At 39.0% G+C, this 22,229-nt stretch overlaps 1 protein-coding gene across 5 annotated transcripts in view; it reads right to left on the bottom strand.

The window, feature by feature from the left end:
• Positions 1-22,229, bottom strand: part of LOC139763076 (uncharacterized) — a 66,475-nt gene that overhangs the window by 21,972 nt on the left and 22,274 nt on the right. For 4 of the 5 annotated variants that reach the window (XM_071688683.1, XM_071688682.1, XM_071688680.1 and 1 more), the window contains exons 6-15: positions 17,312-17,472; positions 16,281-16,584; positions 14,114-14,221; positions 13,439-13,527; positions 11,955-12,126; positions 7,689-7,910; positions 7,127-7,342; positions 5,467-5,632; positions 3,517-3,666; positions 613-719 (exon numbers count right to left, since the gene is read on the bottom strand). In XM_071688683.1, the coding sequence (XP_071544784.1) occupies positions 613-719; positions 3,517-3,666; positions 5,467-5,632; positions 7,127-7,342; positions 7,689-7,910; positions 11,955-12,126; positions 13,439-13,527; positions 14,114-14,221; positions 16,281-16,584; positions 17,312-17,472 (1,695 nt within the window). The remainder of the gene's footprint in view (positions 1-612; positions 720-3,516; positions 3,667-5,466; positions 5,633-7,126; positions 7,343-7,688; positions 7,911-11,954; positions 12,127-13,438; positions 13,528-14,113; positions 14,222-16,280; positions 16,585-17,311; positions 17,473-22,229) is intronic. The other variant, XM_071688681.1, reaches the window with a different exon arrangement.

Genomic DNA, 22,229 nt, shown 5'->3' with positions numbered 1-22,229 from the left:
ACATTTCATCACAAGAAGACAAAATAAAAATGTGATATATATTTGGAAAATTTCTTCTTGATCTAATAATCATATGGCGGGGTGGCAACGGGAATGGATGAAGGCAGCATGTAAGAATATGTACATGTGTATATATGCATATGTCTGTGTATCTATATGTATGTATACATTGAGATGTATAGCTATGTATATGTGCATGTGTGGGCATTATGTATATACATGTGTATGTGGGTGGGTTGGGCCATTTTTTTGTCTGTTTCCTTGAGCTACCTCGCAAACACGGGAGACTGACTAAGTATAATAAACGAAAAAAAAAGGACTTGATTCCTATTTGAACATCTACAACCAGCATGTAGTTTCTTTATTTAGAGCAATCTGACCCATACGGTTACTCCCAAACACTACGTGCTACAAGTGCTTTTTCAAATTACAATTCCAGAGTGCATAAAAAAATTATTGTTTCCCAGTCTATTAAACAAACAAAGCACTTGAAGAAACACAAGGAAAAGCATTAAAGTAAATACAAGAGCATAAAGAGATAAGAAATGACACATGACAAGTATTTTTGATGCAGGAACAACTAACAGCATTAACAACCCTGTGTTTTCTTACCTTGCTGAAGATATCAATTGCTGACCCAGGTGCTGATACATCAATGAGCAGAGCATCAAACTCCTTATCAATTTCAAAGTTTCCTATACGGTCCTCCATATTCAGAACTGGAAATAAAGTTAAGTCAGTATCATGTACAACATCCTGTGCTTCACACTATTATACAATCATATTATCTTCTGTCATTTCAACACTCATGTATGCTATTTCCAAAATCTTTGAAAATCTCCTAAACTATCACTTTCTTAAACAGAATCATATTCCCATCTTTGAAACCACTAATATGGCTTTTCTAATAAGGCTCATCTCTGTTCTTCTCCAATGGATTTTGGTGACATCTCCAAAGCATCTAACAAGTGTGGCATAAGCCTTTATTGACTAAATTGAATCCCTCTGGCTTTTCTGCTTATCTCTCTTTTTTTATGCATAACTTCCTTTCTGTGTAGGTATGTAGGTAGGTATGTATATTTGCGTGTGTGGACGTATGTATATACATGTGTATGGGGGGGGTTGGGCCATTTCTTTCGTCTGTTTCCTTGCGCTACCTCGCAAACGCGGAAGACAGCGACAAAGTATAATAAATAAATATAATATCCTTTCTGTACATTCCAACAAGGAACAACTTTTAGATCTCATCATCAGGGTTCTGTACTATAAATTGACTTCTTTCTCCCATAAATAGTTTTTTCAACCTCTAACTCTATTCCTTCTTATACTGATGATTCCACTCAGCATTCTTCAACTTACTTTCCTTTCCCTCTTAATCATAATATTCATCATTTTTTCTAACACTACAATATAATCAATTTTGTCGTATTCAAGTCCCTGCATTACCTACCCTTAATCACCCAGAAGCTACAACCCAACAAAAGGCAGATATACTACAAAGGATAATAGCTTTAAGAAATCAAAATCTTCATCATCCTATCTTTATATAGTAAAATGCATGTCAGGATAAGTGTACATTGCCTAACCTATGTGTCAGCTGGTTATTCAAATTTAAATACAAGGAGATTTTATGTAGTCAAATGGAAAGGCTTTAACATGATCATCAGCCTGTTCTTCAAATCTGCTTATAAGGAAATTTCAAGATGTCAACTGGTAAGGTTTCACTTTTTTCATAAATGACTGCCATTTCCTGTATGAGCAAGTAGTGTCAAGAGCAGATGATAGAGCATTAATATATCATCATTATTATTATTATTATCATTATTATTACTTTCTTTCTTTCTTTCATATTATTCGCCATTTCCCGCGTTAGCAAGGTAGCGTTAAGAACAGAGGACTGGGCATCTGAGGGAATATCCTCACCTGGCCTCGTTCTCTGTTCCTTCTTTTGGAAAATTAAAAAAAAACAAGAGGGGAGGATTTCCAGCCCCCCGCTCCCTCCCCTTTTAGTCGCCTTCTACGACACGCAGGGAATACGTGGGAAGTATTCTTTCTCCCCTATTATTACTATTATCATTATTATTTGTTTATGGATGGGGTTATTAGGGAGGTAAATGCAAGAGTTTTGGGAAGAGGGGCTAGTATGCAGTTTGTTGTGGATGAGAGCTTGGGAAGTGAGTCAGTTGTTGTTTGCTGATGATACAGCACTGGTGGCTGATTCGAGTGAGAAACTGTATAAGCTGGTGACTGAGTTTGGTAAAGTGTGTGAAAGAAGAAAGCTGAGAGTAAATGTGAATAAGAGCAAGGTTATCAGGTACAGTAGGGTTGAGGGACAAGTCAATTGGGAGGTAAGTTTGAGTGGAGAAAAACTGGAGGAAGTGAAGTTTTAGGTATCTGGGAGTGGATCTGGCAGTGGATGGAACCATGGAAGCGGAAGTGAGTCATAGGGTGGGGGAGGGAACAAAAGTTCTGGGAATGTTGAAAAATGTGTGGAAGGCAATGTGTGGAAATCAAAAATTGGTATGTTTGAAGGAATAGTGGTTCCAACAATGTTATATGGGTGTGAGGCATGGGATATAGATAGAGTTGTGCAGAGGAAGGTTGATGTGCTGGAAATTAGATGTTTGAGGACAATATGTGGCACCAGGTGGTTTGATCGAGTAAGTAATGAAAGAGTAAGAGAGATGTGTGGTAATAAAAAGAGTGTGGTTGAGAGAGCAGAAGAGGGTATTTTGAAATGGTTTGGTCACATGGAGAGAATGAGTGAGGAAAGATTGACAAAGAGGGTATATGTGTCAGAGGTGGAGGGAACGAGGAGAAGTTTTTCTCCATTCCAACTTACCTCCCAATTAGCTTGTCCTTTAACCCTATTGAACCTAACAGCCTTACTCTTATTCACATTTGCTATCAACTTTCTCCTCTCACACACTTTACCAAATTCAGTCACCAACCTCTGCAGTTTCTCACCTAAATCTGCCACCAGTGCTGTATCATCAGCAAACAACTAAGTCACTTCCCAGGCCCTCTAATCCACAACAGACTGCACATCTGCCCCTTTCTCCAAAACTCTTGCATCCACCTCCCTAACCACCCCATCCGTAAACAAATTAGATTAACAACCATGGGGACATCACACACCCCTGCCGCAAACCAACATTCACAGGGAACTAATCACTCTCCTCTCTTCCTACTCGTACACATGCCTTACATCCTTGGTAAAAACTTTTCACTGCTTCTGGCAACTTACCTCTCACACCATATACTCTTAAAGCCTTCCACAAAGCATCTCTATCAACCCTATCATACATCTTTTCCAGATCCATCAATGCCACATACAAATCCATCTGTTTTTCCAAGTATTTCTCATGTACTTTTCAAAGCAAACGCCTGATCCACACATCCTCTACCACTTCTGCATCTAATGCATTGTTATCCACACTAAAACTGGAAATTCTGATGGCAACGAAATATATACTATAGAAAATAAAAGATACAATGATAAGCATAAATACCCACCTTTAGCACCCCCTAGTGTTGCCATTCTAAATGACTCTTTGAAGGTAAGTCGCTGATAATCTTGGTCTCGGTCCAGTGCCAAGACATTGGAAACCTGCAATGCCTGACGCATGGAATCTAAAATAGATGAACTATATCCACCAGAGCAGTCTGAAAAAATGCAAAGCAGTTAAATTAGTCTGACAGTTTATGACTACTTTACACATGCTACTCTGCTTTGAGCAAGGGAAAGAATATATGACACATATACAGGAAGAAAGACTATTAAAAGCTAACATGATTAGCAAGAAATTTCTGAATTTCTAGAGGACAAAATAATTTGTAACAATCTCTTCCATTATATCTACATTTCTTCAACACACTCAATATGTAAGAATATATTCTACATATCAGTTGGTTTAGTTTACCTCTTTATTCAGCTTTACTATGGCTTTGACTCTGCTTATAACATGCAGAGCATTAATTTCTAGTATCTCATCCTCTGATCATCTAAAAGTAAGTCAAACATTGCATCCAGCATTAGGTACCTAACCATACATATATTTACCTGTTTGCTTTCCAAAGTTCTACAAGAACTGTAAAAAGAATTTAGCAGAAAAGACTGTGGATCTAGTAACTCTTTTTACTTAATGACTCATGCATCATGCAAGCAATATTTTCCTGCAGCTGTTCTCAAAATATTACATGGATAAAGTTAAATTCAAGACACAGCTTTATCACTGGAGTCTTCCAGGCAAATAGTTTCTATTACTCATTAACTTCACTCATACACCTTAAACATTCAGTGTTATGTGCAAATGCCTAGAGATACAAGTTTGAAAGAAAAGCTTGTACTTTACTGTGGTTCCTGTCAAAGCTGTTATGTTCCTTGCTAGCAGAATTATATAATTACTGTACCTAACTGTAATTAGATTACAGTACTGAGAAAGAATTCAGTACTCTTGAGACCTTATCTCTTAAAGTTCCTTTACAATAATATAACTCATAAAATGTTTGTAAACTTTCTATAATAATAATCTCCTCATTTTGGTAATTCCATTCATCCACCAATCTATTACTGTGGAAGTATTTCTTCACATTATTTCTACACCTCTTGCTCAGTTTACACATGGGAATACTTACTGCCTTCATCCAGTCATCAGGCATCTAACTACTTTTCAATGCTTCCACACACATTTTTAAAAACTAATCCATAGCAGTTTCACCCCCAACCCCACTAACCAATGCTAAAACAGTGTTAGGTGTAAATGAAGCTCACTGGAAGTCCAGACTCTGATGTACGGATATGGAGCCCATATCATTATCATCATTATCACTGTTACTACTACTACTATCATCCCTGGGGAAAGGGGAGGAAGAATACTTCCCACGTATTCCCTGCATGTCGTAGAAGGCAATTTAAAGGGGAGGGAGTGAGGGGCTGGAAATCCTGCCCTCCCATTTTGCAGTTTTTCAAAAGAAGGAACAGAGAATGGCACTAAAAGAGGATATTCTCTCCAAGGGCTCAGTCCTCTGTTCTTGGGGTTACCTAGCTAAGGCGGGAAATGGCAAAATGTATGAAAAAACTACTACTATCATAATCAACACTGTCATCATCCCTGAAGGGTAGGTGAGAAGGAATATTACCTGAGTATCCCCTGTATATTGCTGAAAACATCTAATTTAGGTGATAGCAGGAAGCTGGAAATCCTCCCCTCCTGTACCTATCTTTTAATAACAGAAACAAAAGAAGCCAGGAAAGGATATTTCCTTGAAGACTCAGTCTCTTGCTACTGTTATTAACTCACTGAGGTTAATTAATGCAAACAGACAGAATCAAAGGCCCAGTCCTGATGCTACATGGCTAAGGTGGGAAAAATGAATACAAGTAAATGCTACTGAAAATATATTTTCAAGAAAAAACAACCATCTACAAAGAATGAAAATTCTTCAAACATCCTTTTAACGTACCTGTCCCAAGGCCTACTTTAAGTCCATGATTCAGCAGCCGACGTACATCACAAAGACCAGACCGGATAGATAGATTAGAATTAGGGCAATGTGCAATGCCAACCCCTCGCTCTCGAAGTGTGTACATTTCTTCATCAGTCAACCATATACAGTGTGCCATTACTGACTGTTAAAAGAAATGCAAAAAGAGTCCTCTGTAATCACTTAGAAGTGATACACAAGAATGTTTAGTAGGTCCATGTAAATTGTCTTCTAAATCATAATATTTTGTGGTGCACATGACATGCTCATAAAAGATGAATATGTAAGTATATCTTGTCTGAGCGTTGTACAGATGTTTTTAGGTCTACTTCTTACACTGTGATGCAAAACAAACATCAAGTCAAAATAAAGAATATTCATTAAGTAACAAACATTAATCCAATGAAAATGAAAGAATTTCTTATCATAAGTGACGCATTTTCACAGGAAAATACTATAATCTTGCCGATCAAATTACATACTTAAAAGTATCAATTAACCTTTGTTCACTCCCTGTGAAGTCACTCTGCATAAAGCAAACATCTTAATCCCACTTACTACATTTCCACTCTGCAAGAAGTGATACTCAGTCAGTCATCAAAATGACTTGATAAGTTATGACAGTTAACAATCCATCTGATTGGTCACATCAGGGAATATGTGAATACTGTATGCCAAAGCATCAAGCATGCCCTCCTCTAGTTGAGCTTTCCTCGAGTGAACAGGCTATAACCAACCTGTTTCTTGACAAATATTTTCACATTAGCTATTCATTTTATTTGCAAGCAATTCCAATGAACAGAACTTTTTTCTACCCTTTCTAAGGCCCTGTCAAGGAGTACAGTACCCTTTCTAAGGCCTCTTCAAGGAGCACAGTTATTCCTTTGAAGTCCAATAACCATGATAATCCTCCTCTTTCCTTTAAAAAGTAAGAATCTTCTCTAAACAGTGAAAATCAAACAAATCAATCATCATTTCTATAAATAAGACACCTATGCCAATAAGAAATGAGAAGAATATCACAGAAATAGAGATGCCTTTACAAAATTGTCTCAAATTCTGTGTTCATTGTCAACCATAAAATGGTGTATGTAATAGTTGAAAGGTTGATGGAGAAAGCAAAGAGAGTGGGCAACAGGAAAAATCCCTGTGGGACATCACTGTCAATAGGATAATTGAGAGTGACTAGAAAGGAAGCTATGTAGAAGAAATCAAAAAGTGGTAGAAAAGCCAAGGGAAGTGTGGAGAGCAACAATTCACGCCACTGCCTTTCAAATATGTAGAAGCAAAAACAAAACTAAAGATTCACCAAAATCCCCTGAAAGAGGATAATTAGAGGTGAAAACATTAGAGATCATAAATGGTCCTTGCACTGTTAAATGGGATTCTAAGAGTTTAGGAAAGTGAGAATTAAGAAGCTTTGTAAACTTGGAACACAGCCGATATGAATAGCTACATTGCTCAATATCAAACACAGATGCATGCACTGGAATTTCCCCACACTGTCTGGTGTCAGCTATCTTCGCTTGTTTTATAAAATTACTGAAACTATGAATACCTATAATATCTATCTAAAACATAAGCTTAGTCCTGCATTACACATAACTGGGTTGAATATGTATGTGGAAGCAGATCTTACCTTTTCACTGAGCAGTCTCATGCCATCATAAACATCTGTGTAAGACTTGGCCCATGGAAAAAGCTCTTTCACCCAGTTACATTCAGGCTGGGTTTCACACAAGTGACTCTGAATATGACAACTATATTTGGCAGCAAGTTGACCTAAGGATGCCAGCTGATCCTCAGGACAGGTAGGAGCAAATCGTGGAGTCACAATTGGTTGTACTAGTGGAGACTGCAAAGGTGACAGACAACTTATTGATACAAATTACAGGAAAAAAAGCAAATATCAACTTACATATCTACTTCCAAAAATCTGTTTTTCCCATTAAACAGAGAAGCTCATGGTGAGACAAGCATCAGAAAATTATTAATGATTTAAAGTCTTCAGGAGAACAAGACTGGATGTGACAGTTCAAGAAAAATTTTACATGTGCTTCTTGGCTTGGGATGAAGGAAGTGATATACGCTGAGCAAAGAGATATAATAAATATGACAGATGTATTCTTATATATTTCTTTGTACACATAGGCTATGAGTAAATTTCCTGACAATCTGGGTCTAGTCCTGGAAAACCTTACCTGAATACTTCTTATATAACGAATGAACTCTTCTGTGTCCCTAATCGACTCCTGCACACTCAGTTCACGGTAATATTCAGGGCAATTCCGCATCATGTTCACTTTGCCAATGAGTGCACGCTGACCCTTGTCATGTACTACATCTGCTAAGATTTTCGAGCCCTCCAAGTGGATGGTTCCAAAGTAAGCAGCAGTTGTCGTGCCATTCCTGAGCAGTCTTTCCTAAAATAATTGCCAAAAAGTATATAAGGATCTTTAGTAATGCCTCTCATCCACCTGAATGTTCAGGTCCAAATACCTCATAGTCTCTTTCACTCCATCCTTCCATCTTCTTGACCTCCCTCTCACCTTCTTTCCCCCCACTTCTGATACATATATCTGCTTAGTTAGTTCCTCTTCACTTATCCTCTCCATATGTCCATACCATTCAAACACACCTTCACATCTTAAATCCACACCTCCCTCTTGCACTGTTATTCCCTAATTGATCAACCCACTTCACACTACACTGTTATCACAAATTTCATTTCCAACTTGTCCATCCTCTTCCATTCTTTTGCATCCGGAGACCATATCTCACAAACGATAACACTGTTGGAACTAATATGTCTTCAAACATATTTTTCTCATCTTTGCCCTAACAAGTCACAGACTCCTCCCTCCACACACTTCTTAATACTCCCAGGAACTTATGCCTCTATTCCATCTTATGACATAATTCAGCTTGCATTGTTCTATCAGTTATCAGGTCAGCTCTAAGGTATCATACAGAAGTCACATCCTCTAAAGTCTCCCCACCACTCCCCCAAAATCTTCTCCATTCAGTCTTACTCTCAAACCATTGTATCCTGTCGCCCTACTGCATCTCATCATCTTACTCTTTTCACATTCAACTTTCTCCTTTCACATTCTCTCACACATTCTGTCAACAGCTTCTGGAGTTTCTCCTTGAATCTGCAACCAGAGATGCATCACCTGCAAACAGCAAATTATTCACCTCCTAGGCCCTCCCACTTACAGCATGCCATAGATCTATCCCTCACTTAAAGACTCCTGCATGCACCTCCCTTACTAATTCATCCATAAAAATATTAAATATGCAGAATGATATCACTCATTCTTGATGAAGACCTACCATCAACTGGAACTACTCATGCTCCACCCTCCCTAATGACGAAGATGCCTTACTGCCATGGTAAAAACTCCTCATTGCATCTATTGGCAGTAACTTTCCATTTACCCTAATATGCACTCACAGCACCTTCTACAAGGCCTCTATATCAATCCTATCATACACTTTCACCAGATCCATACACATCAAATACTATTCCCTCTCTTTTTCCAAGTATTTCTAACACAAATTCCTCAAAGCAAACACCTGGTCCACATATCCTCTTCCTTTCCTGTAGCCATACTACTTCCCAACCAGATGTCCTGTACATGACATCACTCTTTTAATCATCAATCTCTCATTTACCTCACCAAGGTATTCTCAGCATATCTTTACCTGAGCAATGTGAGTAATTATTTTTTTCTCCCTTGCCTTCATATGATGGCACTGTACATACATTCTGGTAACACTCAGGCAACTAACCCTGGGCCATACAAGCACTGAGTAGCTTGACTGATCAAATAATAACACATTTGATGGATCAATTCATAAAACAGTCACTTCATTCATGAAAAAATTCAACTGCAGTCCAATCCAATCCAGCAGTTTTGACACAATTCATCTTACACAAGGCTTTCACTACCTCCTCTCTTTTCACTATACCATTCAAGAAGACTCTCAAACCCACAGGCCATCTTGTCTGAATAAACCACATCTGCCTTGTTATCATCTAACCTATTCAAAAGTCTTTCATGAAAACTTACAGCATCTCTTTATCACATCTTCTATACCTGTTACCACTCTTCCATCTACTCCCCTCACCATCACTCCCATTTTCTTCTTGATGTAAAAAAAAAAATCCTAAAACTTAAAAAAAAAAGTCACTGGATTACAAGTGATGGTTTGCCAAATATTCTGAAATCCTTTCCCAACCTTCAGTCTTTTACAGCACCTCTTCACTTCTATGAGTCTTTGTCCATGATTTCTTACTTATACCATCCTCTTTGGTGAATATTTACAGTTGACTTTATACATGCAAGGAGCATATATTTCACACTCATCGCAATCAAATCATCTTAGCAAGTAATTCAAAAGCAGCTCTGAGCTTCCAACATCTAACGGTGTGCAGATGGTTGTAGTTATAATTATTAGTTTTGGGGAAATTCTGCATCACATTTCACTATATTAAGATGACAGTAATAAGTACATAAGACACAGACAAATTCATCAAAGCTTAACTATCTACACGAAACCAAGAGTCCTGTTCAGCAGTCATTAGCATGTCCATATACTTAAGAGCATCCATCAGCTACTGCCAATGTCCATTCCCCCAAATGTTGTTGCTGTCAGTCATCTCACTAACCTTTCCCTCTATCGACCTAAACTATCTCATTTGCAAAAACATCCTCATCATCTTTGTATTGACTCATCAATTTATATTCAGCAATTCATATAAGTAAAAACTAATGCAATCTGCAGAGTCATTCTCCAGATATTTTCATGTACAGTTGCAGTGTCTCTAACAGTCATGTATGTGAAAACTTTTCTGACTTTCCTTGGGTAAATCAGTGTCTCTTATGTGGTGATGCTTCTGTCTCCACTAAACGCATAGCAGAGGTTATTCTTGTGGGAATGGAAGCATTTATCCCCTCTTCCTCCAAGACAACCTCTTCATCCAATCTACAGTTTGACTGTTACTGTTCTGAGGCCATTCAGGAAAGGGATCAGGCATGTTGGGAATGGAAAAACTCTCCTCTCTGGCTCCCATTCAGATTTTATCACTGCCCTTACTGATTGCAGCCACATCATATGTAAGGCAAAGTGTGCCTTCATTCAAAGGAAGCGCGATAACCTCTCCTCGTCATCCAGTAATAGGTCTTTCTGATCTTTAGCTATGGGCATCTCTAACAACTTCAGTCACTCTACCTTCCCTTCCCTCTTTAGCTCTGATGGTACTATAGCTGTCTCTCCCATACACAAAGCAACTCTCTTTGGTTCCTGTTTCTCTTCTACCATTCCTTCACCCCCTGATGCTCCTCCTACTAATCCTATCCCCCTTCCCGTAATCTCTTTTTGGACTGTCCAAAAAGTGTTTCTTTCTCTGGACATAAGCAAGGCTTATGGCCTGATGGCATCCATCCCAATGTACCGAAAGAATGTGCCTTTGAACTTGCACTTGTGCTTGCTCATCTGTCCTGTTTCTGTTTAAAAACCAAAACTTTTCCTTCTCTTTGGAAGCACGCACTGATACATCCCATCCCTAAGAAGGGTGACCATTCTGACCCCTCCAACTATCGTCCTGTTGCTTTGACATCTACTGTTTTCAAAGGCTGAATTCCTCCTCAACTCCCATATCCTAAAACACCCTAAAAATCACAGTTCTTCTCTCTGAAAACCAGTATGGCTTCCATGAGGTGAGATCCACTGTTGAAATTCTTTCCCATCTTACTAATGTCTGGTCATCATCCCTGAAAGATTTTGGGGAGACAAGCATAGTTGCACCTGACATATCTAAGGCTTTTGACAGGGTGTGACATCAGGGTCTCATCTCTTGGCTTCCCTCCCTCACTTTGTTCATTCATATCGAGCTTTCTCTCTGGTCAATCTATCTCTGTGGTTGTTGATGCTTCAGCCTACCCCTTTTTTCTATCAACATTGGTGTCCCTCAAGGTTCTGTTCTGTTCCTTTTCTATAATCATCATTTTGGTCTTTACTCCCAAAAGCTAGCTGCTTGTGTTGTCATAACACTAGCTAGACCATGCTGTGTCACATGATTATTGTGTGGCCATCAGCAACTCAAGGGTAGGCTGTTTTAATAACTGACTCTTTTCCTGCATGTTGAAGCTCTGGAATTCTCTCCATTCTCATGTCTTTCTCAATAACTATGACCTTGCACATTTCAAAAGCCAGGTTTTCCACTTTCTCAAAAATTCATGTATACTTTCCCTTGTCTTTTCTTTTTCCATTTCATAATTCTCTCTATATTTCAATTAGGGCCCAGCCTTGATGTGGACTTTTGTCCATAGCTGGAGCCTACAACATAAAAAAAATATCAAAACTAAAGTGTTTAGAAAATAGTCTGCAGTGAGAATACTGCTGCAATGTGTATAACCCATCTGATGTAAGATATGAGTTCCAACTTCTGCAAGCCTTACCACCACTTTGCTATAAACTTCTCTGGCAAAGAGCGTATCTGAAAAGTTGGCTTCAGTGGGAAAGGTGTAAGTCTGCAACCACTCTAGCAATGGCAGATCCATTGCGACACCATTGTTGGGGAACTGAGATGCATGAATATGTGTGTCTATCATTCCAGGCATCATGAACTGACTGAAATAAGAAAAAAACATAAAATTAAGAAACGTTTAAGTAATAATCAAATGGTTGGTTGATTATATGACATAACTGAACTACAGATTAAAGACAGAAACCTTTCTTTTCCATCATGGTGAAATGCAATATACCTAAAATAAACATATGCATTACACACTGAAAGCTAGAGAATGGATGTCAATGGATGCGGCCTTTCTTCGTCTGTTTGTGGTGCTACCTCGCTAACATGGAAAACAGCGATCATGGTTGTTTAATTTGTTTATGAATAGGGTGGTTAGGGAGGTAAATACATGAGTATTGGAGAGAGGGGTGAGTATGCAATCTGTTGGGGATGAGAGGGCCTGGGAAGTGAGTCAGTTGTTGTTCGCCGATGATACAGCTCTGGTGGCTGATTCGAGTGAGAAACTACAGAAGTTGGTGACTGAGTTTGGTAAAGTGTGTGAAAGGAGAAAGTGAAGAATGAATGTGAATAAGAGCAAGGTTATTAGGTTCACTAGGGTTAAGGAATAAGTTATTTGGGGTGTAAGTTTGAATGGAAAAAAAATTGGAGGAAGTGAAGTGTTTTAGATATCTGGGAGTGGACTTAGCAACAAGTGGAACCATGAAAGCAGAAGTGAGTCCAGGATGGGGGAGGGGGTGAAGATTCTGGGAGCAATGAAGAATGCGTGGAAGGATAGAACGTTATCTTGGAGAGCAAAAATGGGTATGTTTGAAGAAATAGTAATTCCAACAATATTATATGGCTGCGAGGCTTCAGTGGGAAAGGTGTAAGTCTGCAACCAAAGGAGGGTGGATGTGTTGGAAATGAAATGTTTGAAGACACTAAGTGGTGCAAGGTGGTTTAATCAAGTAATTAATGAAAGGGTAAGAGAGACGTGGAAATAAAAAGAGGAGTGTGGCTGAGAGAGCAGAAGAGGGTGTGGTGAAATGGTCGGGACATTTAGGGAGAATGAGTAAATAAAGATATGTAAAGAAAGGATATGTGTCAGATGTAGTGGGAACAGGGAAAAGCGGAGGACAAACTGGAGTTGGAAGGATGGAGTGAAAAACATTTTAAGCGATTGGGGCCTGAACATACAGGAAGGTGAGTGGCGTACAAGGAATATAGTGAACTGGAACAATGTGGTATACTGGGGTATATATTAGGTAGTAAGATTTGGAGGAAACCTCTGGAAATGGCAGTGGAGTTAACCAGCTAATGGACACTATTTTGTCATGGCTACCCCCTTGAAGGAGTTTCTAGAGGGAATGGGCATTAGAGATACAGAATGATACAATATATATAATACTGTATAACAAATGAACCTACCTTGGAGTCATGTAGTGAATGTTGGAATCTGTGAAACCATACTCAGCTTTGAGATGGTCCAGCTCCTCCAAACTCTCCATGAACTCAATCTGTTAACAGCACATATTTGACAATAAGAATAACAGAAGAAAAAATTACAAAATATAAAAATACATAAACTACTAGTCTACCTATTAGCTATTATTTACTAAGTGGATAAAATAGGTACCTGGCATAGGCTAGGGTGTATGTGTGTATATGCATACACACATAGGAAGATATAGTACAAATATGTAAGGCTAAAAGAAGGAGAAACACGAGTGTATAACTCTCTCCCCCTAACACAAAAATAGTAATCACATTCTTTGTAACTAGATTTTTCAACATTGAGCACGATGTACTAGCCCTACCTTTTGGCAAAATGGTACAAGAAACAGATAGAAGTAGTAAGCAGGAATAATAGGCAAGAGCATATGGTAGAAACATTAGCTAGAAGCCTCTGGAAACACTGCATTGGAGATGCCCTTTGCCAGTGGCCTGTTAAGGGTAAGAAACTAAAGATTAAGAAGTGGCACTGGAGTTTACTTATGGAGACTTTTGCCATGGCCACCCTTTGAGGAAGTTCCAAGAGGGTATGGGCATCAGAGATATGGTAGAATAGATAAAATATCCATGTAAAGAAAATAACCAACTTACTTTAGTGTTTAACACACCCATGACCATTTCAGTAAGAATAACCAAAGGGCTATCCTCTGTGGAATGGACGAAGACACCAACAAACACTTCCATATCAGATCTTGCTCTCTGAAATTGCAACATAACTTAAGTCAGGTAGTGCTCAGAACTTACAGTTGAATTGAAGCATAACAAATATATATACAGATATATTATTATATCTATTATACTTGATCGCCATTTCCCATATCAGCATGAGATATAAACATTTTCAAACTGATTGGCCTCCTTAATGAAAAACGTTCAACACTTATCAAAAACTATGAATAAAATATAAGTAATGCAAGTGAATGCATGTATGAATGATACTGACAATCAGCTGTCAGAGAAACACTCTGATTCACTCATTTTGTCCTTTTCCTCACTAAAATAAAACTTCACTGATGCACATGTAAAACAAGCCAGACTGGCAAAAAACCTTCTACTGATTATGAAGCTGCTGAAGTCTATTATACATAGTACAATTAGTCATATTAGCTTATGATAAATATTTCAGTACTGAACAAATCTAAACATAGAAGGTGTCTACAATGTCTTGTGATCCACGTAACTTCGGCTTTACCTTTTGTTTTTATTGCATACATGTTTAGTAACTAACAATACATAACTACATTACATTACATGAACCTTATATAATGTTATATTGCTCATGCATCCAACAGATCTGTTTTGTGGGCTGTGACAGAGACTAATTCTGCAACAAGGTATGTGATATTTTCCTGAGCATTTGAGGAGATAAAAGATGAAATACAGCCCAAGCAGGACCTTTAAAGCTCATCAAATGTTCCTGAAAATGTCACACAAAGCCTGCTACAGAATGGTTCTGTCATATGAATGATGGTGCACATTCATGTAATAAATATATAGACAACAAAATTTCACTAGTATTAGAAACAAATCCTACATTAAACAAGGATGACAAGACATTGTGGACACCTTTTAGAATGTTGATGAAACAGCACTATATTAGTGATAAGTTTCTTAGAAAATTTCAAGATGAGTTTCTGCCATTTTAAAAGGATCTTCAATTTCCAACTCTCGATATACTATTAACCATTTCAGTGCAAAACAATTCTTTAGGCCTCTCCCCGACAGCACTCCTTAAGGCACCCATCCTATGGTTCAGTTAAGCTCTAGTTGTTCCACCCACTGCTATACCTACCCAAGGTATTTGAAATATATCACTTCCTCCAGGTTCTCTCCATTAAAATTCTCACTGAAATCAAACTGTCTCTCCCCCTTTTAAATCACTTTACCTTACTTTTATTCACTTTAACTTGTATCTACCTCTTTAACATACTCCCCAAAACTTAAACAACAGCTTTTGGAGTTTCATGCTTGAATGCATCACCAGTGCCCTGTCATTTGCACATAACATTTGACACACCACCTATATGCACCATTACCAACAGATTGCAAATCTGCAAATCCATCCCCTCTTTAAAGCCTTGCATTTATCTCTTTCACCACTGTATCTGCAAACAGATTAAAGAGCCTTGTTGACACTACACACCCTTGATGCTGATCCACCTTCACCTAGAACTACTCACCCTCTTCGTTCCCTTTTCACACATGCACTTTACTTTCTTGTACTTTCTTGATGAAAACTCTTCACAGGTTCCAGTAGCTTTATTCCATCATCATATATTCATAACACTTTCTAAAAACCATCTCAACCAACCACATCATATGCTTTCTCCAGATCCATATGTGCCACATACATATCTTTCTCTATTTCTAAGTATTTTTCACACAAATGCCTCAAGTTAGGTGTCTAGTCCACATATACTCTACCATTCCTGATAGTCTGATATCAAGTGAGTAAATGTGTTCTTGACAAAAAAGGGAAGGTGTCACAGCTGAAGATATGTTTACAAAAGAAATTAGACATTATGTTTGTTATTTAAAGTACAATGGAAGAAATGTTAGATTCCTTTAAATACCTACACATATTGGATTGGTTGGAACTAAGTTGGCTCACACCAGATTAAAATATGGATGTAGAAAGGATGAGGTAGATTTTACCACACACTACTGATACTTTACCATCTGAAGCTCTAAATAGTATTAGGATGGATATTTGAAAGCTGAGTCATTATTTGAATACAGAAAATATGACAGCATTTACCAATTTAGACTGACAGTTCTCCATTATTCTATATATTGTACTCTTGCTAATATTAGGAACTTCTGGATTTAGAGAAAGAAATCTATTTCTTGTTTCTTCGATGGTGATGTCTTCTTTTTGTGAGAGAATATCCATTATTATTTGTTCGTGTTCATCTGATAACTTTTTTTTACGTCCTGTTGAGGTTTTCCGTTGAATACGATGTTCTTTCTTGAACACCTGAACGACTGAAGATACTGTTGACTTGGCTAAATGCATGAAGTCTGCTACTTCTCTTATTGTTCTGTTTTCATTAAAGAACAGACTGTGGAGAGATTAAAAAAAAAAATCAGATTAACTTATAAATGCTTTTTCACTTATCTATACCAAATGGTCTGATTCAATATGATGAAGATTTTTACAAAAATGTATTGTCACATAGATCAATGAAGATAAAATCTACACTGAAGAAAAATTAATTCTGGGAGCACTATACTTCGGCCCATAACCTAGATCCTGAGGAGGGTCCTACTCTATGGGGTAAAATACACAGCTTCCAGAATTATTTGCTTATTTCTCCAGTGTGGGTTTTATATTCAAGACTTTATGAACCTAAATGCCAATGGTACATATATCTGAAGCTGAAAAGCCTCCAGAAACGTTTTAATTGTAACTAAATACCCTTCAAACCTTTTCATTAAATGAAAATAAATCAAAACTACTTGCATTACTTTGTAGGATCTCATGCCTTTGACAGTACTAAGCTTGTATATCCAAAGAAAAAGAGGTGTTACTGGGCTCAGCCTGCAAGAGGTTACACCATAAGTGAAAAGTCACCTTTGGCAAAGCTGTATCATTGGGAGGACACTCCAAAGGAGTCCACATTTCACTGCTTCTAGAAGTAATGCAGTCTTGGTCTGTGGGAACCTTTAGAAAAACGTTCTGGGATAATCAAGAATGAATAAATAAACCATATCATGACACACAAATGCACTGACACACAAACTCGTGTGTTCAGAAATAAAATAACAGAAAAAAAAAACACAGCCTACCTAATAATCATTTCCCTCTCTGCAATTGACAGTGACCGTCTTTGTCTACTGATGTCCTTGTCTGCTCCACTAGTCTCAATGTGTCCAGTCTCTTCCATTATGCTGACACTTGGCTCAAGTATACTGTGATTACTTGCTGGATCAGACCCTGTCCCTGTCTTCTGGAAAAAAGGAAACCATAGTAATACCAATAACAGATGTGATATCTTTACAATCGGTACAGAATTATCAAAATCTGCAAAGAAATGTGGCTAATAATAGTGGCCTTTGTTGTCTTTTCCTGGTGCTACCTTGCACACATACGGGGGGAGGGGGTTGTTATTTCATGTGTGGCGGGGTGGCAACAGGAATGAATAAAAGCAGACAGTATGAATTATGTACATGTGCATATATGTATATGTCTGTGTGTGTATATATATATGTATATGTTGAGATGTATAGGTATGTATATGTGCGTGTGTGGACGTGTATGTACACAGATGTGTATGTGGGTGGGTTGGGCCTTTCTTTCGTCTGTTTCCTTGCACTACCTCGCTAACGCGGGAGACAGCGACAAAGTATAATAAATAAATATAAAATATATAAATCCAGAATTCAAATGGCTATGCATTCAAGATTCCCATCAATATGGCGCATAAGTTTCTGAAGGTCAATGAACTGTTTTCCAGACTCTCTCACAGCTCAAGCCATCATTTTGTCATAATTCTCCTACTCTGTAAAGTAACAGTGCCCCATGTTTCTTCAGTTATCTGTATGGTGTTTGCCCTTATAATGTCATCAAAGAGTCATTCAAGGGATATTGTTGAGTGCAGTGGCATGAAATGGAAGCCTGTATATATTTACCTTTAAGCAGCAAGTCAAGATTCTACAAAAATCACATTAGGGTGAGTTGATACATAACAGGAGGAAGTGTTACAACGTCGGGAACATGAAAAATATGATATCAAGAAACAATGTGAAAAGTTTTTAAGTTCTACACAGAGAGTCAATGGAAAAGTAGCATTGCTACGCAAATAAAAATGCATGGAGCTACACCAATCAACCTAAATAAACCAGTGTGGGAGTGGTTAAAGCAATGCTGCTCTGAAATTGTACCAATTTCAGAGCCACTTTTATGTGAAAGGATTAAACAATTCAATTATGCTGAAAACTGGTAAGCCTTGTGAGTTTACAAATGAATGGCTTCATAAATTTATGTTGTTTCATACAATCTACTACCTGCAACCTTTTATCGAGGATGTAAGGCATGTGTACGTGTAGGAAGAAAGGAAAGTGATTGGTTCTCAGTGAATGTAGGTTTGCGGCAGGGGTGTGTGATGTCTCCCTGGTTGTTTAATTTGTTTATGGATGGGGTTGTTAGGGAGGTGAATGCAAGAGTTTTGGAAAGAGGGGCAAGTATGAAGTCTGTTGGGGATGAGAGAGCTTGGGAAGTGAGTCAGTTGTTGTTCGCTGATGATACAGCGCTGGTGGCTGATTCATGTGAGAAACTGCAGAAGCTGGTGACTGAGTTTGGTAAAGTGTGTGAAAGAAGAAAGTTAAGAGTAAATGTGAATAAGAGCAAGGTTATTAGGTACAGTAGGGTTGAGGGTCAAGTCAATTGGGAGGTAAGTTTGAATGGAGAAAAACTGGCGGAAGTAAAGTGTTTTAGATATCTGGGAGTGGATCTGGCAGCGGATGGAACCATGGAAGCGGAAGTGGATCATAGGGTGGGGGAGGGGGCGAAAATTTTGGGGGCCTTGAAAAATGTGTGGAAGTCGAGAACATTATCTCGGAAAGCAAAAATGGGTATGTTTGAAGGAATAGTGGTTCCAACAATGTTGTATGGTTGCGAGGCGTGGGCTATGGATAGAGTTGTGCGCAGGAGGATGGATGTGCTGGAAATGAGATGTTTGAGGACAATGTGTGGTGTGAGGTGGTTTGATCGAGTAAGTAACGAAAGGGTAAGAGAGATGTGTGGAAATAAAAAGAGCGTGGTTGAGAGAGCAGAAGAGGGTGTTTTGAAATGGTTTGGGCACATGGAGAGAATGAGTGAGGAAAGATTGACCAAGAGGATATATGTGTCGGAGGTGGAGGGAACGAGGAGAAGAGGGAGACCAAATTGGAGGTGGAAAGATGGAGTGAAAAAGATTTTGTGTGATCGGGGCCTGAACATGCAGGAGGGTGTAAGGAGGGCAAGGAATAGAGTGAATTGGAGCGATGTGGTATACAGGGGTTGACGTGCTGTCAGTGGAGTGAATCAAGGCATGTGAGGCGTCTGGGGTGGACCATGGAAAGCTGTGTAGGTATGTATACACGTGTGTGGACATGTGTATGTACATGTGTATGGGGGGGGGGGGTTGGGCCATTTCTTTCGTCTGTTTCCTTGCGCTACCTCGCAGACGCGGGAGACAGCGACAAAGTATAAAAAAAAAAAAAAAAAAATATATATATATATATATATTATATTTTTTATTATACTTTGTCGCTGTCTCCCGCGTTTGCGAGGTAGCGCAAGGAAACAGACAAAAGAAATGGCCCAACCCCCCCCCATACACATGTATATACATACGTCCACACACGCATATATACATACCTACACAGCTTTCCATGGTTTACCCCAGACGCTTCACATGCCTTGATTCAATCCACTGACAGCACGTCAACCCCGGTGTACCACATCGCTCCAATTCACTCTATTCCTTGCCCTTCTTTCACCCTCCTGCATGTTCAGGCCCTGATCACACAAAATCTTTTTCACTCCATCTTTCCACCTCCAATTTGGTCTCCCTCTTCTCCTCGTTCCCTCCACCTCCGACACATATATCCTCTTGGTCAATCTTTCCTCACTCATTCTCTCCATGTGCCCAAACCATTTCAAAACACCCTCTTCAGCTCTCTCAACCACGCTCTTTTTATTTCCACATATCTCTCTTACCCTTACGTTACTTACTCGATCAAACCACCTCACACCACACATTGTCCTCAAACATCTCATTTCCAGCACATCCATCCTCCTGCGCACAACTCTATCCATAGCCCATGCCTCGCAATCATACAACATTGTTGGAACCACTATTCCTTCAAACATACCCATTTTTGCTTTCCGAGATAATGTTCTCGACTTCCACACATTCTTCAAGGCTCCCAGAATTTTCGCCCCCTCCCCCACCCTATGATCCACTTCCGCTTCCATGGTTCCATTCACTGCCAGATCCACTCCCAGATATCTAAAACACTTCACTTCCTCCAGTTTTTCTCCATTCAAACTCACCTCCCATGGAAAGTTGTGTAGGTATGTATATTTGTGTGTGTGGACGTATGTATATACATGTGTATGGGGGTGGGTTGGGCCATTTCTTTCGTCTGTTTCCTTGCGCTACCTCGCAAACGCAGGAGACAGCGACAAAGCAAAAAAAAAAAGAAAAAAAAATCATATATATATATATATATATATATATATATATATATAGAGGATGTGTGGATCAGGTGTTTGCTTTGAAGAATGTATGTGAGAAATACTTAGAAAAGCAAATGGATTTGTATGTAGCATTTATGGATCTGGAGAAGGCATATGATAGAGTTGATAGAGATGCTCTGTGGAAGGTATTAAGAATATATGGTGTGGGAGGCAAGTTGTTAGAAGCAGTGAAAAGTTTTTATCGAGGATGTAAGGCGTGTGTACGTGTAGGAAGAGAGGAAAGTGATTGGTTCTCAGTGAATGTAGGATTGCGGCAGGGGTGTGTGATGTCTCCATGGTTGTTTAATTTGTTTATGGATGGGGTTGTTAGGGAGGTAAATGCAAGAGTCCTGGAAAGAGGGGCAAGTATGAAGTCTGTTGGGGATGAGAGAGCTTGGGAAGTGAGTCAGTTGTTGTTCGCTGATGATACTGCGCTGGTGGCTGATTCATGTGAGAAACTGCAGAAGCTGGTGACTGAGTTTGGTAAAGTGTGTGAAGAAGAAAGTTAAGAGTAAATGTGAATAAGAGCAAGGTTATTAGGTACAGTAGGGTTGAGGGTCAAGTCAGTTGGGAGGTGAGTTTGAATGGAGAAAAACTGGAGGAAGTGAAGTGTTTTAGATATCTGGGAGTGGATCTGTCAGCGGATGGAACCATGGAAGCGGAAGTGGATCATAGGGTGGGGGAGGGAGCGAAAATTCTGGGAGCCTTGAAGAATGTGTGGAAGTCGAGAACATTATCTCGGAAAGCAAAAATGGGTATGTTTGAAGGAATAGTGGTTCCAACAATGTTGTATGGTTGCGAGGCGTGGGCTATGGATAGAGTTGTGCGCAGGAGGATGGATGTGCTGGAAATGAGATGTTTGAGGACAATGTGTGGTGTGAGGTGGTTTGATCGAGTAAGTAACGAAAGGGTAAGAGAGATGTGTGGAAATAAAAAGAGCGTGGTTGAGAGAGCAGAAGAGGGTGTTTTGAAATGGTTTGGGCACATGGAGAGAATGAGTGAGGAAAGATTGACCAAGAGGATATATGTGTCGGAGGTGGAGGGAACGCGGAGAAGAGGGAGACCAAATTGGAGGTGGAAAGATGGAGTGAAAAAGATATATATATATATATATATATATATATATATATATATATATATATATATATATATTATATCTTTTATTATACTTTGTCGCTGTCTCCCGCGTTTGCGAGGTAGCGCAAGGAAACAGACAAAAGAAATGGCCCAACCCCCCCCCATACACATGTATATACATACGTCCACACACGCAAATATACATACCTACACAGCTTTCCATGGTTTACCCCAGACGCTTCACATGCCTTGATTCAATCCACTGACAGCACGTCAACCCCGGTATACCACATCGCTCCAATTCACTCTATTCCTTGCCCTTCTTTCACCCTCCTGCATGTTCAGGCCCTGATCACACAAAATCTTTTTCACTCCATCTTTCCACCTCCAATTTGGTCTCCCTCT

This window comes from Panulirus ornatus, chromosome 46 (genome assembly GCF_036320965.1).
Source record: "Panulirus ornatus isolate Po-2019 chromosome 46, ASM3632096v1, whole genome shotgun sequence".
NCBI lineage: Eukaryota > Metazoa > Arthropoda > Malacostraca > Decapoda > Palinuridae > Panulirus > Panulirus ornatus.
This window is presented reverse-complemented; position numbering and strand designations above follow the sequence as displayed.